Consider the following 17590-nt stretch of genomic DNA (forward strand, 5'->3'; position numbering starts at 1 on the left):
CAACGGTCTTAATATCCAAGAAGAAACGTATTTAATTGTTTTCAGTTTATTATTTAGAGCCATTTCCGTTATTTTTCCGTTACTCTTAGTATTTGAATTCAAATTCGTTGTAACTGTCATGTTTTATCACACTTTTTCCAGTATTACGTCAACATCCATTTACTATATATATGTACATAGAAGCAATCCAATGTAAACTCTCATTGTACCTGAAAAAGGCTAGTTTCGCCAGCCATAATATAGTACACCACTTAAAAATCAAATCTACTTTGTATCGGCTCTTGCTTAAAATATTTAGTTTCTCAACTTGTAATTACGCCGATCAGATCAAGCCACTGATCCAACGTACACCGACAGGAAGATTGTCCACGGTTGCTTGCTTCAAAACTCTGGAATTCAAGTAGACCCGACGAGATCTAATCTCGCCTCTGCCATGCATGTTGAATTCGAAAAGAAGGCCGCGCGCGGTTGTGGGATACGGCGTTAAGATTTTTCTCCCCGGTTGCTTTTCATCCAGGGCTTTTTTTTAGTAAAAGAGCATATTCATGAGACGAGCTGCCATTTTTTTAAGGAAAAAAAATGCCAAGATTTTTTACCATCGTAGGTATGAACATCACTTTAGCTGTTTACCAGGTTTACTAGAGTTTTCAATACTTGGCCTCCTTCAATTTGACTACTGTCTGTTTTTGCTGTTGTGTGGCCTCATAGATCAGTAGTCCAGTTGTTCAAAAGGTGGATAACGCTATCCACCGGATAAATCACTATCAATTGGATATCGCAATTGGTTTCGCGGTGACTTTATCCACTGGGTAGTGATTTATCCGGCGGATAGCGCTATCCATCGTTTGAACAACTGGGGCCAGGAGTCCATTCAGAATATTACGCCAAGCCGACCACATTGCTGAAGGAAAGGCCAGGCATCAACACCGGAAACTCCATGCCTTACTTTTTTCGAACAGTGTGTGAGATCTTTAACGTCCCACGGAGTTTATAAAAAAGGGTTGTGAGCCGGGAAGACTTGAAAGACTAACCATGCATCCCTAACCGGATGTAATTACAAATGCAGCACTTTCTCCTCATTTATTTTAAGACCATGAGTGTTGGTCAGACATAGCAGCCCGATGCTCAACCAACTGAGCCTCCGGTGCGCAGTAATGAAAGGAAAGCCTGAAAATTTCAGGCTTAAACAGAAGTTGAAGAAAGGAAACAAATAGACTTTGATTCCAGGGGAAATAGTCCAGGAGAGCAAGATGGCGGCTGTGACACCAACTGCCAACGCTCCAAAGTATTCCCCGCCCTCCCTCCTGGGTAGTTGTAAAATGTAAATGAAAATGTTTACGTACCCTCATATCTGATCCAAACATCTCTTTCACCAGTTGTTCGGGTTGGTCTAATCTGTCTTAGAAAAAAGTGGATTCTTTTTTTCATAGTGTGCTTCTATAGACAGAGTTCTTAGGATCTGTTGTCTCATCATCATCATCACTTTGAAAAACCTTATAAAGTTACTTCATGTCATTCCACATCTTTTCTGTCACTGTAATCATAACTGTTGTCATTTGAACCAAAACTAAAAGTGTAGCAGCGTGTCACAGATGCTCTTACCACATTTTGATGTCTTCAGTGATTGTTTTAGACATTTTAATATCTTTTTTGAAAGAGGTAAATGGGTTTCATGCTGACTGTGTGAGCCCTGGACTTGAAGGGCTGCACGAGATCTGTGCTAGAGAAGATTTCAGGGAAGCATTCCTGGCATACAAATTATTTTTTTGTTTTTCAGTCTTGTTGAAAGAAATTTTATTACTGTAACAGTCCTTTTTTGTCTCCATTTAGTGTGAAAAATGATTCATTCGGTTCTCTATTACTAAAGAGACACACCACTGACAACACAAACTCTATTTTGAGCAACAAAGATGACATTTAATTACTTTGTGCATCTGTTCTCTTACAGAACATAAGTAGGAAGCAATAATTATTGCAATGTGTGCTTAATGCAGATTGATGTATCATGAAATTTTGAAAAGTAAGAATAATTATATGCAGTCGAGACTGACAAGAATACTTCATTATTGTTGTACTTCACCATGATGAATAACAGCAACCGGCCATACGACACTCACCAATTAAATGCTTAATTTCCTCTGCACTCCTGTCCTGTGGAAAATCTTCATTTACCAACTGGCATTCAACAACATATGTAACATCAAGCAGAGCCTTAAAAAAATACAAAACGGTAACCATCAAGCATGGCTTAAAATCACTTATGATTATTTCAAGTAGCCTGAGTGTAGCCAACCATTTTCTGAATCCCTCCCATATCCAACCCCAAATCCTTAGTGTTTTTTTTTTTTCCAACAGCCACCTTGATTATATGTGGTTATTGAACTTTAAGTTTACTACTGAACTTAATATTTAATTTAATGGTCAACCGTATTTAGAATTGGGGCAGTAATTTGGGGGCATTGCACAGAAAATCAAATCAACTCATATCAAATCATAGTTTTTAAGGAGAGCAGAAAACCGCGAGTAGCTGGAGAAAAACCTCTCAAGAGCTGAGAAGAGAACCAACAAACTCAACCTGCATATGACGCCGAGTCTGGGAATCAAACGCGCGTCACATTGGTGGAAGGCGAGTGCACTTTATTGTCTTATCACTGCACCATCTCTGCTTCCCAACATTCCAAATAAATGACTAAATCCAAAAGGTCCACAAGTTGGCTCACTCTCTCTTTCAATCCTAATTTTCTGCTACTGTGTATAATAATAGTTTTTATTTTATGTCATTTCCAGATCACATCTAATTCATGGTCTTTTGTAAACTATGATAAGTTATCTTCAAAGTGAGCTCTCTAGTAAAACTTTACTCTCATTTGAAACTCTGTCAATAATTTAAAATAATTATATTTTGTTTCTCTGCGCACCGGTGGCTCAGTTGGTTGAGCATTGGGCTGTCATGCGGGAAGTCGTGGGTTTGAATCCCGACTGGATCATTAACACTCAGGATCTTAAAATAACTCAGGAGAAAGTGCTGCCTTTGTAATTTCATCTGCAAATGGTTAGACTTCCAAGTCTATAAGGACTATAAACCGTAGGCCCCATCTCACAAATACCTTCTATGTTCATAAGTTCCCTGTAGGGCTTTAAAGAACCCACACACCATTTAAGGACGTTCGCGCGAAAATTTTTCAACATTGATTTTTTTCTGAAACTTTTACCACTGTAAGATGATGAGTTAGTTATGTCAGAAATGTAAAAAAAAATGGGGGTCACCGACTTCGTTTTGGAGAGAACATGCCCGGAAAAACACAGAAAGTGTGACAAAATCGGGCTTCGTTAGCGAATAAGGCCAGTGTCTGTAAACCCAAATAGATTGCAATTAAATCTTTGAAGTGAAATCTTCTCTGCCAAATATTGTTTAAGTGGACTTATTAAGTGAATTTAGTCAACTGGTGAGGTTCCTTAAAGATCAAGTTCGCATTTAGCGACCACAGTTTCACTCGCCTTGCAGCAGCAAGATGGCAAGATTTGATGTCCCGTGAGCAGAAATCTTGAAATTTTTTTAACTTCCCACATTGATTTTTTGTTCATTTTTGGACAACGTGGAGATAATTGTAAATAAAATCCGTTTCTGGAAAGAAAAATAGGGGTCACCGAACGTCCAAGACCGTTAAATCCAGGCAAAGCTATGGCAATGGCCTTTCGCCCTATCATTTCTCATTTTATTTCTTAGCGCGCGCGCTCGTGTATGACGTGGCGTGTGCATTTGCGTGCGCAGTACGGATGCGCAGAAACAATTGGCGCGAACGTCCTTAATAAGAGTAGGGGATGTAGTCCCCGGTGTTGTGGCTGTCCTGTTCTCTCCAGCAGAAGTGGTTGTCTTGGCAGTGATGTCTCTAAAAAGGCTTACGGTGTATGTCAGGCCACCTAAGCAAAAACAGCCATAAGCCAAAAAGGGACTTTGCCGAGTGCTGGAACATGTAGATGTAGATGTAGATCTATGTGATGTTCAAAGGAGTTTAAATTATGAAGATACTATTTCTTATTTACTAATTATACCTGTGAATACTCCTGAAAAAATTGAATTGCCAACTCTCTGTCTGTTGAAATCTGTCTGTTAAAAGGAGGAAGAATAAAGAAAAGTTGCAGACTCATTTTAAAGAAAGATTAACCTTTAAAATAACATGATGTTTTGATGACATCATGCCATTATAATTATCAAATGTGAAGATTGAAATTAACATCTTCTATAACATCGTCTATAATGTTCATAGCATGGATGCAAAAGGTCCATATGAACCACCTATGATACCACATCCCACTTATGCCTTAGCAAAAGCCTGGGAGACATATGGCCAGCTAATAGTCTACAAGACAAACATAGTTTGACGTATTGGAACTAGTAACACAACATAAATTCTATCAGGATAACAAGTGTTTTTCACTGGGTCTTGTCAGGTAACACATGCTCTGGATACTTGCTCCTGAAATATTTGTCTGCTCTCTGTCAAGACCTAGAACTACATCTACGTACTATAACACGCTTCCAGTGATGGCTGAGATGGCTCTGCTACAAACTCTGTAGTGGGTCCATTCAAGACAAATTGAGTAGTAAACCGAGGGTACATACATGTAGGATTACATCATACCAATCAGCTTAACTTACCCTGTTTTAAGAACTGAGAGACACTTTTTGTACTTATTCTCTGCTTTTTCCAGGAGTTGTAACTGAACACAATCTGAAAACATGAATTCCAGCATCACCGTAATCATCACAATAGCCTCAATACAATTAAGTCATTTAGTCATAAATCTTCACTCTTGCTCAGGCAAAACTACATGTAAACAGAAATTATGGGGACGAGATTGTCATGAAGACTGAGTTACAATAGCAGAGAAATCAATTAGTTGATCAATTCCAAATTAGTTGTATTTAACGACCAAACTGTCTCAATAACTAGAATGGCAGTCAAAATGAAGGTAGATAGAAAGACCATGTGTTTCACCCGAGTGCGATACACAAGAACAACTATTGCACGAAAAACCACTGACTCCATTCTTTATAGTAATGCAACAATCTTAGAATAAGAAAGTGTTCTATGATCAAAAATGTTCTCCAATTACTCGTGAGCCATTTCAACAAAGATTAAGGCGTGGTGACGTAACCAAAGACAGTACTGAAATGGTACTCCAAAAACAACAGTTACCCCTGTTAACCCTAATAAGCAATAACCAATACAAATGACTCCAAAGCCAGAAGAAGGAAGATTTAAACAGTATGTGCAGGGAGGAGGGGGTGAGTGGGTGGGGGAGGGGGGGAGGGGCTGCAAGGAAGGGTAAGTATAGAGCGTGAAGTGTACGTTAGCAGTTGAAATTCATTCCTACATGTTACGAAAATCCATAGAGGAACCCAAAACTTATTTTGATGGAAATGCTTTTGACTGAGTCCTTGACAGAAGCACGAGAGCGGAATGCTAGCAGCTGTATAGCAAACATAATCAGCTCCGGCCGTAGAGGGTGAGAAGTAGGATTTTATTAAACCAATCCATTTTGTGTACACCAAAAAAATAAACACCAACCTGTCATATTCTTACAAATTTGAGTGCACTCTGCTTGTAACTCAGCGATTTTCTTCGCCAAACCAAAATCCTGTCCTGTCGACATTTTTCCACACCAATATTTGTGAGCCAGCGATATAAAGTAGTCAGCCACTTCGCTAATGAGGGAAAACCCCTTTGAGTTAGACATGCCTTGGTTTCAATATGGCCGCTGTTTTGGAATGTGCCGACAAGGAAACTGAAATTATAGGAAATCATGAAACAGATTGTTTTGCTGTCTTTCACGAGATGCGATGCCTAGGTGAATTATGCGACATCACGCTCAAAGTGAACGGAAAGGAAGTGCGCGCTCACCGAGTAGTTCTAGCAGCTTGTAGTCCATATTTTCGAGCCATGTTAACCACGGCTTTCGTTGAACGCGATATGGGAACAATCTCATTGCAAGATTGCGAAGAAAACGCTGTTGAAAAGCTGGTAGAGTTTCTGTACACGTGCAAGCTTAAGTTGAACGAGTCGAACGTGGAAAATGTTCTTCGCGTAGCGGCGGTATTCCAAATACATTTGGTCGTTCAAAAATGTGCCGAGTACTTAGAATCTCAGATCGGGATTGAAAACTGCTTGGGTATCGAATCGCTCGCGATGCAGTATTCGTTGCGTAACCTCGAATCTAAGGTCAAGAGTTTCATCACTTGGAATTTCGTACAAGTTTCACGAGGCAGCGAGTTTGTTCTCATCCCTGCCGCGCAGCTGTGCTCGATCGTAGGAAGTGATCGACTGCATGTGAAACGCGAGGAAGAGGTCTACGAAGCTGTGATAAGATGGTACAAATTTGACAAAGAGGAACGGATCAAACACGAGGCTAGTTGTAACATTAACAAATCGATAACAATATTCAACGCCAAAGAAAGTGTTTATTTCAGAGCGTTTAGGTGCCCGGCCAAACGAGGAAACATGATTGTTGCGGAAACAATTTGTTTCCCGAACTGTTACCTCGGCGCGCAAACGAGGAAACATTTGTTGAGGTAGCAAACTGTTTCTGAACAAATTCAGAAACATTTTTGCTTCTTGGGTCGCAAACGGGGAAACATTTGCTTCCGCAACAATAGCTAACAATGCTTCCGCAAGATCGTTTCCTCGTTTGCGAGCACGGCCACCTTTACCACAGGCTGACCACCCTCTGTTGATGTTGTTGCTATCGATCTTAGAAAGATATGTACAGAAGAAAGTTACGGTGGTTGCGGAAGGGCCTGAGAAATCCAGGTCAGACCGTGAAACCAGTTGGTTTGGTGACTCAATAGACCATATTCGTATTCTCAGTATTGAACTAGAACTACAGTAGCTCACAATGGAGGCTAATTCGGGGGAATATATTAAAAAGTATTTTAATTATTTGCCTTTGCAAGAATTTTCCCACATTAGCCTCCATTGCAAGCTAGTTCCAGTCCAATACTGAGAATATGAATAAATATCAGGGGCACCAAACGAGAATATAGTTCAAAACCACTTAAACATAGCATTGTTAAACGTATTTTAGTATTTAAACGGTATATATAGGCATAATTTATCCCCTAAAAAGTTTTCATCTGTTCGGATTTCCAAGCTGAAAGTCTAGTGATCCGAAAATTATAGGGATCAAATCGTAACTTTTCGAAAATTTTAGCCAGAAAAAAAGGCTCCCGAAAATTCTAGGTGACTTTTTTAACGTAAAAATCCGTTAAAAATAGGCAATTATACCATTTTTCAGATGTTCGAAAATCCTAGGAGAGGCAGGCAAGCAAGAAATTTTACAACAAATTTTCCGAAAATTCTAGATCTCAAATCGTCTTCCGAACAGATATTTTCCGAAAATTGACGTTGGGTGCTCCAGAATTACGGTCTATTGGAAGAGCACTGCATCTTGGTATTCACATCCCTTTCAAGCATAAATTTTTTAGGCTTTCCTTTCGTTACTGTTTAAGTAACGTTCATAACAACGATGATATGAAATCTTATCACGATTCTTTCCACAGTTAAAATGTTTTTCATGTATTTAAAGCCTATTCGCCCAACGGTGATCAAAGATAACTCGCCTGATTGTACTTAGCAGGAAAAAAAAAACAAGAGCTATTTTATGCCAATTTGTAAGTTGCACATCATTCAATAGTCTCACTCCAAGAGATAATCGTTCTTATCGATGTAACTGTTGCCAGGCAAACGATATTTGGTCCGTGCGAGTCGCCGTAACGTGTGCGTTGACTTCCGGGCGAATCGCCCGGATACCGGAGGCTCTGGGTCAGAAGCTCGGTACAACCACAGGCAGAGAACCCTAAAGGATGCTAGAGCGCGTGACGTCACGTTATTTTGAGACAGTTGTAATGGCCGATTCAACTGATCGAGGAAATGCGGAAAATGTTCCATAAAAACTTCAAATCGCGTTGTTTCTTTTCGAAAATTAATTTATGAGCAGCCAGATAAATAAAGTTCACTCACCTACTATTTTCTAGGTTGTCCTGATAAATAGACAAGGTCTATTTATATTGAAGCGTCCCAAAAACCGGCAGGTACAAAACGCAGGTCACAGGTCATTATTTAACCTATACAGAAAGTGTCCTAAACATTCATAAAAGCTAACCTTAGGCCTAATTAGGCCTAATTAGACCTAAAGAAAGGTATCCTAAACATTCATAAAAGCTAATTTTAGGCCTAATTAGGCCAAAAGAAAAGTTTTTAGTTTAAAGCTTAGCTTTTATGAATGTTTAGGATACTTTCTTTATAAGTAAGACAATGACCTGTGCCCTGTGACCTGCGTTTTGTACCTGCCGCCCAAAAACCCATGAAATCACTCAGGACAACGCAGAAAATAGTAGGTGAGTGAACTTTATTTATCTGGCTGTCCATAAAATGAATTTTCGAAAGGAAACATCGCGATTTAAAGTTTTTACGGAACATTTTCCTCGATCAGTTGAATCGGCCGTTACAACTGTCTCAAGATAACGTGACTTCACGCGCTCTCGCATCCTTAGGGTTGTCTACCTGTGGTACAACGCAACGCAATGTTGATACAGAGATCAATATCATACTCTAAACTTTTGACTTCTTTTGGTTTTTGGCTGCAGGAAGCGTTTCAACTGGTTCGCTTTCCCTGCATGAACAAAGAGTATCTGCAGAATGTGGCCTTGACAGACGAGCTTGTACTTGACATAGAAAAGTGGAGAAAACTCGTTGAAGAAGCGATTACTGAACTAGCGTCTCCTTTAAAAAGCAAGAGTAAGGCAATGACCAGGCGCAAATCACCCAATGTTCTTTATTTGATTGGAGAACTGTCAAGCCGAATCGAAACATTTGATCTGGGGAATGGATGCTGTCGTCCTGTTACCAGTATGGCGCAAAATACAGGAACCGCTGTTGTCATGAAAGAAGAATTGTACGTTGTGCTTGGTGGCGGAACTCGTGTAGAAAAATACGACCCAAAATTGAACTCGTGGTTCCAGGTCGGTAATGGAATGAAGGAAAGCAACTGCGCTGTTTGCGAGAGCATGGGATCTATTTATGTGATTGGCGGAGGAAAACGAGCAAAAAGCTTCAACCTTGGAACACGCTCATGGAGTCAGCTCCCCAGTATGAGCATGCGTAGGAGCTTTCATAGCGCCGTTGGACTTCTTGGAAAGGTGTACGCGATTGGTGGACTTACAATTCCTGGGGACCAAACAGAAGCCTCGGTTGAGTGTTATAATCCTGCGAGTAATCGTTGGGAGCAGGTTGCGCCCATGAAAAAAGAACGCTGTCGGCACGAATCCACAGTGATGAAGAATAAAATTTTTGTCGTTGGCGGCCTTGATGGGCAAAATACCCCGCTGAAATCGGTAGAGATGTACGATCCAGCTACGAACGCTTGGAGTTTCATTGCCCCTTTGAATCATCCCCGGCGTGATTTTGGCTTAGGGGTCGTTCAGGGTATGATGTTTGTATTTGCGGGGGGAGGTACGAATACCATAGAGTGTTACAATAGCTCTGGTGAATGGAAGATTGTTGGAAGTCTAGCCAAGAGGTGGAACACGCTTCGCTGTGTTTTGTGTCCTTTTTTTCAAGTTTGACCCCTTTATTGTGAGTAGTGCTTCCGTGCCAATACATGTAAGGCCCGTGTTCAGTGTTTTGGATTTGCTGGACTGATGAGTGGGAGTAGAAGAGATGAGTTGGGAATGGGAATTAGGAGAAATGGGGGCAGGGACTGAATAAAAGAAATTGAGTGTGAAGAAATGGGAAACGTGAAACAGGTGTGAAGTTAAGGGAGACATACCGGTAATTCAAGAACATGAGAAGTGAATGGGAAACAGGAGTGAATGAGTGGGAAAAGAATGGGAGACAAGTGAATAAGAGATTTGAGTGAGTGCTGGGAGATCAATGAGAGATCTTAAACAGGGGTGGGAAGTGATTGAGAGAAACTGGACTAGAGGGGGTGAAAAGCTAGACCTCTGCAGAGGCAGCATTCTTATTCCTTTCACAAACATGCAGACCATGGAGTTCAAGTTTCAACCAGCAGTTTTGTTTTTCTTTTTGTTTATCATTTTCCTAACGATGACGGATGTACTCTGCTAAAGCAAAAGAGAACATAGCACTCTTGATGGAAATAAGGACTTTGAAAGGCGCAACAAAGTGAAAAAAAGTGGGGAGTACAAAAAAAGGGTGCGGCTAGGATTCTGAACTTCACAGAAAAAACAGTACATGTGAAACTTCAGCCTCTCCACAAATTTAAATGTATACATGGCATAAAGACACTTATAGGAAAGATATTGGTACACTGCACTTTTAAATTAATTTTATTTTTCATCTTCAAACTTACTGAACACTTCAAAAACACAAAGAAGCTTCAAGTCACAATTTTTTTTTTTTTTTTTGAAACTTGAAAGTTTCATTAAAATATTTGTTTTTTGGGAACATCCATCAACCATTCCTGGTCTGTTATGAAAACTGTTGTATTTTCCTTGGCAATCCAACATCACTCTATCTTTGCTGGTTAAATACTTATAAATTAATAAATATCTGCCTTCAAAATATGAAACACCATCAACTTTTTACACTTTAGGTCAACTGCATATACAAAGCATTAAATATTCCTGGTTTTAAATTAACTTTTATTATTTCAGTGCTATGCACTTTACAAGCAAGCATGATTTTCACTTCATATAAAGGGTTTGATTGCTACTTCTGAAAACCAACTTAAGTAATCTTTGTGTGAGAACAATAGGGCAACCACGACACGTCACAATTATTCAAGATGGCGGTGCCCGGGACATTTGAACAAGCATTTTTGAAATTCATTTTTTTTGGATATTATTTTGTGACTGCGTTATTCCTACTTTTTACAAAGTTCCCAAAAATTATAATAAAAGTATAATTTTTTTGGACCTAAAATAATCAAATTTCTTTCATAACAATAATTTATTACCATATTTCTCAGATAGTATGTGAGCTATGATTGGTCAATTTAGTGGGTGGTTTGTACGAAATGGCCTACTCAATTTACAAGTGTGATTTCATTGTTCAATTCAGAGGTCTAGATATAGGATATATAACTGGCCTTGTTTTCTCAGGATGTACACTAAGTTGCATATCTGCCTTGTACATAATTATTTGAATAAAATGAAGTGGAAAAAAGGCAGTCATAACATATTCTATGGCCCTTGAACACAGAGGTATTAATTACTTTCAACCATTTTCTGAACTGAAAACCTGGCTTAGGTTAGTGCTAATCAGGTTTTGAGCAGCCGGCCCGTGAGAGTGAACATTGCTACATCAAAAAAGTTATAAAAGAAGCTAATTGTAGTTATAACAGTGGCAATACAAACAGGAACGTTTCTATAATATATTACCGGTAATAGAATTGTATGAACAAAACAATGCCGCAACATATTGAAATCCAGTACATTTCTGTACTAGTCTACACAAGTCTGACGTGATCATCGGACCAAAAAAATTAATTTTAAGTTCTATGGAAAGTCTCAGGAAAAAAAAAGAGCTATTCTTGATTTTCTCTTTGAAAACACCATACCACTTAATCCCAAACTCACTAGAAAACTACATGTAGTCCAAAGATTATTAGACAAAATCCTTACACAACGTTGTTTTGTGTGAGTTCGCACAAGCCATAAACGTGGTGTAATAATCAGATAAATTATAATGTTAGCATACTACCTTCATATCTTTGTGTAAATGTCATATTTAACAATAGTTATTATTCATCGATATTGACGCTGAGCCTGAGGTGTTTCAGTATAATTACATACGTGATTATTTGAAAAATATGCATTTTCTTGAAAACAATTTATTTATTTCTTTTTCTGTCACATCAACAAAACAGCTTGTGGCCATTTTGAAAAAAAATGCTTGGGTGATTACTGTGTAATAATCACCTCAAGTAAAACCAATCGGCACAGAGAATTTTCAATAATCTCTAATGTAATTATACTAATTGGCGATATTGTGTAGCTGTTTTTAGGACAAGAGGAAAAGAAATGTACAAAATTCATGACTCATTTAACATACTCATCATCATCAACATTTTTGCTTAAGGTTCCCAGGACTGAGCAGTAATAGCTTAACAAGAGGTTTCTGTCAATTTAACCGTGTGGGCTCTTACAAAATTTAGAATTGCTTAAGTGGAGAGAACAACAGATATCTTATAACATGAGATGGAAGAGGCAACAGGGGGATTTCACGTGCAGGAACATGGTTAATTACAACTAGTCTACACATGTGCTGAAGATTTAAAATCAAAGGCAGCTGCCAAACCCTGACACGCCCATCTTTGTAACCAGCAGCAACCTGTTGACAGGTGCGTGTGAAAGCCAAGCAGGAAACTTCAGTGTTCTGATACCAAGTTCTTAAGCCATCAGGTTGAAGGTGGGCATTTAACACAAAGAGCACACTCAAGCTTTCTGAATTCAGGGCCAAGATTTTGGAATCTGACGTGCCCACTGCTAGCATTGTGCCGTCAGGAGAAAATGCAGCAGATCGGATCTTCTGCCAAGGTGTCTGCAGCGCATATGCAAACTGAATGCAAGTGAGGCCAGGTTCCTCGGAAGCTAGTGACCATGTCTGAATAGTACCATCCTCGAGACAAGATGTTAAATATTTGTGCCCAAAACGAGGATCAAACAAGTACCAACATTGCATGTGTGGATTAAGCGAACGACGACTTGGGTGTCGAAAAGGAAGACACAAACACGTGGAAGAAGAAGACGAATCTAAGTCAAGACTACTATGAATGTGAAAATCTTGCGTGTCGAATACAACAAGCTGACCAGAAGAACAGGACACGGCTAAGAACAAACCGTCCGGAGAAAATACACAAGAACGCGCGTTCCCACGGATTTTCGAACTCGAGTTCGTAGCCGATGTCACTTTCCTCACCATTTTCTTTGTCGCGATATCAATAATGCAGATGTGATTCAAATCTCCAGTTAATTTTGATGCAACAACAAGAGAGCGACCGTCTGGAGAGAAACAACAACACATCAACATTCCTCTTCTCTTTCGCCAAAATCTCCGCATGTGAATTACTTCGGCGCTAGTCGTTTTCCAAGAACGCATTCGAACTAAAGCCAGAGAATCTTCACTAAAAATACACACTACCATTTGACCGTCGGGTGAAAAATCGCAGGACTTAAAGGATCTCGGAAAATCCGCAAGAAATCCCGTGTTGATTTGACGCCGATTTAAGTCCCACAACCTTATCGAGGAGAATTCGCGATTGTGGCGAAGGAAAGTCGTTTGTTCCACTTTTGACGCTGTCAACAGTACGCCATCGTCGTCACTTGGAAAGAAACACGAATAAATGTCCTTATCCTCGTGCTTCAACTGAATTACAACATCGAAAAGGTGGTCTCGTCGATGCTCTGGAGGAAGAGATCGATGCGATCTACCCGACAAGCGTGGTACAGCTGTGCGATTCGAAAAGGAAAAATTCTCCGCCAACCGCGAACTTGAAGCATTGTTTCCCATTTCAAAGAAACCTTTTCATGAACATCGACGTTTTCTTCGAGTTACTTCCATGTTTCCCATGCATTTGATCAGCGTTGGACCTTTTTCAAGAGGGCGAAATAGTTCAAAGAAGCCACTCAGCGTGTTGTGATGCCGAGTGACCTCGCCTTTATTTGTTTCAGAGTGATAACTTGCTCTTAGGGAGAGTGGTACGGGGTCAAAAAAGGAGGCAGGGCCCGGTTGTCCGAAAGCCGATTAACTTAATCCAGGATTAGCGTAAACTTTTGTTTCATGTTTTCAACTTTTTGGTGATAGTTTACTTCGCTTAGTTTTGTTTTTCAAGATTTACTTCTTCTAATTCAAAGTTTTGCCAAATATCAGCGTTGAACAGTATTTGGGAGTAGACAAATAAACTCTTTGGTTAATTTTTAATCTGGGATTAGCGTTAATCGGCTTTTGAACAACCGGGCCCAGATTGCTTGTGTACAGCCAGTGGCTGTTGACGATAATTTTTGAGCCACAACCTTTTTCAACAAAGTAAAACTATTTATATTGTGAAGTTGTGTCACGCCACATACTTGCGTGATAATCATTAACAAGGCACGACAGTCACCAATAGTCGACGGGAGAACGAGGATCGAGGAGCGAATTCCAAGAGAATTCCATTCATTTGGTGCTTGAAAACTAATGTTAAAAGTTTCATGGTCAGTCCTAACAAGGCCCTTGGAGAGACGTGGCTTATAGCGTTGGTCTAATTCCAAATCAGTGACGTAATAGAATATTGTGCATTTTATAACTTCTGTGCTTCCTTTAATTAATAGGGGCCGCGGAGAGGGAGGGACTGGAGGGGAAATAGCCCCACCCCCCCCCCCCCCAATTTCTTCCTACGATGTTGTTTTCTCCTAAGCCTCTCCCACCTCCCTTCAAACTTCCGTGATCCATACCAAAACCTAGCTACACCCACATTCAAACTGTCCTAGATGCTCCTTTCATCCGATGTCAAGTGTAGGGAGCAGAAACATGTCTAAGACGTGAGAAAGAATCTTGCGGAGAGCAAACGATGTAAAAAATCGCCTGCTGTGTAATGTTAAAACGAGCATTGGCCTTCACTAAGGCTAGGAGGTGCTTTCCCCCTCTTAAAATGATTATGACTGTTTATGTAATTAGTGTCAACTGTATTTACAACTGATTTAGCACTGGGACACAAATTTGGGACACTGTATTGAAATCAAGTCCAATCAAACAGCTAATATCAAATCGTATGTTGGCAGAGAACCAACAAACTCAACCTACATGTGACGCCCAGTCTGGAAAACGAACCCGGGCCACGTTGGTTGAAGCTCTCACCACTACACGCCATCCCCTCTTCCTCTTTAAACCATAGTTAATCATGGGATAATGCCAGGATGATGCTTATGAAACTCGACAAGTCTTTTTGTTTCATGTTTTTGTTGGTATTTTAAGCCTTGACGGTGCACAAAACACACCTTTTTTTTTCGAAAAGATAACCAATCGAATCGTTCGATTAAATTTTGCGCACCTAATTTGCCAACGTGTGCGAAGCAAAAACAAAAGAGTGTGCACCGTCACGATCAATTCAACATCGATTGCGACAACATGGTTCGCGCTTTTGAAGGTTTTAATGTTTCATAACCAGTCCCTTGATTAACTATGTTTAAACGGCCAAAATGGGATACAGTACTATTGTAGCTCTATTTGACTGAAAGGAGTTTCTCTAGTTCATGAAATGCAGGAGCATATCAAGATAATTTTCTGAAAGCTCCACAACTTTTACTTCAAACTTTTTAGAGGTAGAATTGTTATCGTGTGGACAACCCCCCACCACCCCCCACCCCCCGGAGCATCAGTTGCTCCTACAGGGTTGGCATAGAAACAGCTGCAAAAATAGCCTTGTCTCATTGTTTTATTTGTTTAGGTTCATGTAACGAAACAATGAGGTCATTTTTGAAGAAATCTCTGCAGCTCGCCAGTAACAGTCAGTGAGTGAAATTCAATGTTTAAAGGGTACATACTTCTTTTGAGTGCACTAAGATGTTGTTAAAGGGTACATAGTTTTTGATTGGACAAATTGAAGCCGATTTTTTTGTTAACCCATTCCACCTTAAAGCTCCCCCTAATTGAGGAGTAAAATCTTCTGGCGTTAGATAGAGTCAGGAGCCCATGACAAGAAGTGTGCAACTTCATTGTAAATGTGGAACGACGTTTTTACAGAGTTATTTTTAGATTGGCGCGATACGGCGCCATTTTGTCTCATACTGCGAGGTTACCCTGCGTATTGTATTTGAATTTTCGAAGATGTGAACAGAACCATAATTGAATAAAATTGAATGGAGTGTGATAGCCTGATATATACTTCAGTTGATCATAATCAACGTTGAGTGTGAACACGGCGTTGGACTTAAATGCGAAATCGCATGGCTCGCTGGCTCACTGATTGTCCAGCCCCCGTCGAGCGCGTGACGTCACGTTATTTTGAGACAGTTGTAACGGCCGATTCAACTAACTGAGGAAAATGTTCCATAAAAACTTCAAATCGCGATGTTTCTTTTCGAAAACTCATTTTATGGACAGCCAGATAAATAAAGTTCACTCACCTCCTATTTTCTGCGTTGTCCTGAGTGATTTGATGGGTTTGTGGGACGCTTCGATTTCCTCTTCAGATCACACGCGTCGTCACATACAATAATAAATAGACAAGACGTGCAACTTCCAAGACCGCTCACGGCCGAATGCCTCCAGAATTTAGCCGAATTTCTCCCATTTCCAAAGGTCCTCGCCTCCCAAACTTGGGCACGTAGAAAGTCGATAAACTTACTAGCATTGTGCCAAAAATCATCAAATTTTCACGCCTCTGCAACCTCAAAATCCTGCTCGATTTTTAAGCTGAAGCTTCTCTCAGGTTTTTGTTATCGCCAAATGATGTGGACAAAATTCATGCATCATATCATTGGAAATTGATCAAATCAAATTCACCAATCAAAAAGCGCACATTTATAATTTTGTCCCTCTTGGGGAAAATCTGGGCATGTTGATTGGTTAATTTGAATTGATCAAATTCCAATGATCGATGCATGAATTTTGTCCACATCATCTTTGGCAAGATACACAGCGGTGGCGAGCCCAATGCCGCTAGAACAACCAGAGATCAACACGATTTGAGGAGCCATGCATGTTCTTGTTTGAGGAAATATCTCTTCGGTTATACAGAGTAAAGTAAATAGCAGGTGTAGCATTATAATGTGACAATTTGAAGTAGCAATCACTCATCTTGTCAAGAACCCATTCTCTCCTATTCTCGTGGGTCTTGATAAATACGAGTGATTAATAATTATCCCACTGTATTGTAGTGATCATGCATACAGTTCATAGTGGATCGATTACTATTCATTTCTAATTGACGATATTTGTTCGTCAGTGTCTCTGACTCAAATATTGAAACAATAAAATGTGCTTAATAATGCCGAAACGATAATTGAAGGTCTTCCTGGAAAATTAAAACAAAAAAGGCATAATTTGGTTGAGAAAGTAAGAAATCTCTTCAAAAGATCGTTAGACGGGATAACGATGATGATGCGGCCAAATTCATGTTAAGCTGTTTATTTTGGCACCTTCCTTGCTTCAGCAAACGAAAGTAAAATGGGTTAGAATAAGCGAACTTTCTTGACAAAGCGCCTGCTGTTGCTGTTAGTCCCAAATGAGGACGAGCTCAAATCTCTTCCGGCACCACTTCTCGATAGAAATTTCCACTAAGCTTAAGACTGCTTCATTCAAGCAAATGTTGTGGTCTGAGTTAAGCTTAATCGTGATTAGAAGTCTTGAATAATGCACTAGAGCGCACGGTAACTGAATTCTTGAAAATTCGAGGGCGAAAGCGAATTGTAGAAACAACATTTCACTTACCAAAGAAAGAGAAAAATGATTCCCACACTTATAGCAATTGTCCCTAATAGAGTCCCGAGAAATCCAGGTGGCTCCAACTGGATTCGAACCCAGGACCTATGCGAGGTCGGTGCAATGCTCCACCAACTGAGCTATGAAATTGTCATGATGTGATAACG

At 39.9% G+C, this 17590-nt stretch overlaps 3 protein-coding genes across 4 annotated transcripts in view; 1 reads left to right on the plus strand and 2 right to left on the minus strand.

Annotated features, from left to right (window-relative positions):
- Positions 1–17513, minus strand: part of LOC138023900 (RAB7A-interacting MON1-CCZ1 complex subunit 1-like) — a 25008-nt gene extending 7495 nt beyond the window's left edge. Inside the window, exons 1-6 of one of the 2 annotated variants that reach the window (XM_068870983.1) lie at positions 17433–17513; positions 5574–5710; positions 4661–4733; positions 4054–4108; positions 2118–2211; positions 1344–1399 (exon numbers count right to left, since the gene is read on the minus strand). In XM_068870983.1, the coding sequence (XP_068727084.1) occupies positions 1344–1399; positions 2118–2211; positions 4054–4108; positions 4661–4733; positions 5574–5658 (363 nt within the window). In that variant the 5' untranslated portion in view covers positions 5659–5710; positions 17433–17513. Of the gene's footprint in view, positions 1–1343; positions 1400–2117; positions 2212–4053; positions 4109–4660; positions 4734–5573; positions 5758–17432 lie in introns of those variants that run through there. The other variant, XM_068870982.1, reaches the window with a different exon arrangement.
- LOC138023901 (kelch-like protein 20) lies at positions 5723–11594 on the plus strand. Its single transcript, XM_068870984.1, has 2 exons — positions 5723–6414; positions 8652–11594. Exons 1-2 carry the CDS (start codon positions 5757–5759, stop codon positions 9623–9625), a joined length of 1632 nt encoding a protein of 543 aa, XP_068727085.1. The 5' UTR covers positions 5723–5756; the 3' UTR covers positions 9626–11594.
- On the minus strand, positions 10335–14292 carry LOC138023899 (WD repeat, SAM and U-box domain-containing protein 1-like). The gene has a single exon (XM_068870981.1). It carries the CDS (start codon positions 13530–13532, stop codon positions 12174–12176), a length of 1359 nt encoding a protein of 452 aa, XP_068727082.1. The 5' UTR covers positions 13533–14292; the 3' UTR covers positions 10335–12173.
- Positions 17514–17590: the final 77 nt, after the last annotated feature.

The sequence above is a fragment of the Montipora capricornis genome, chromosome 11 (genome assembly GCF_036669925.1).
Source record: "Montipora capricornis isolate CH-2021 chromosome 11, ASM3666992v2, whole genome shotgun sequence".
Taxonomy (NCBI): domain Eukaryota; kingdom Metazoa; phylum Cnidaria; class Anthozoa; order Scleractinia; family Acroporidae; genus Montipora; species Montipora capricornis.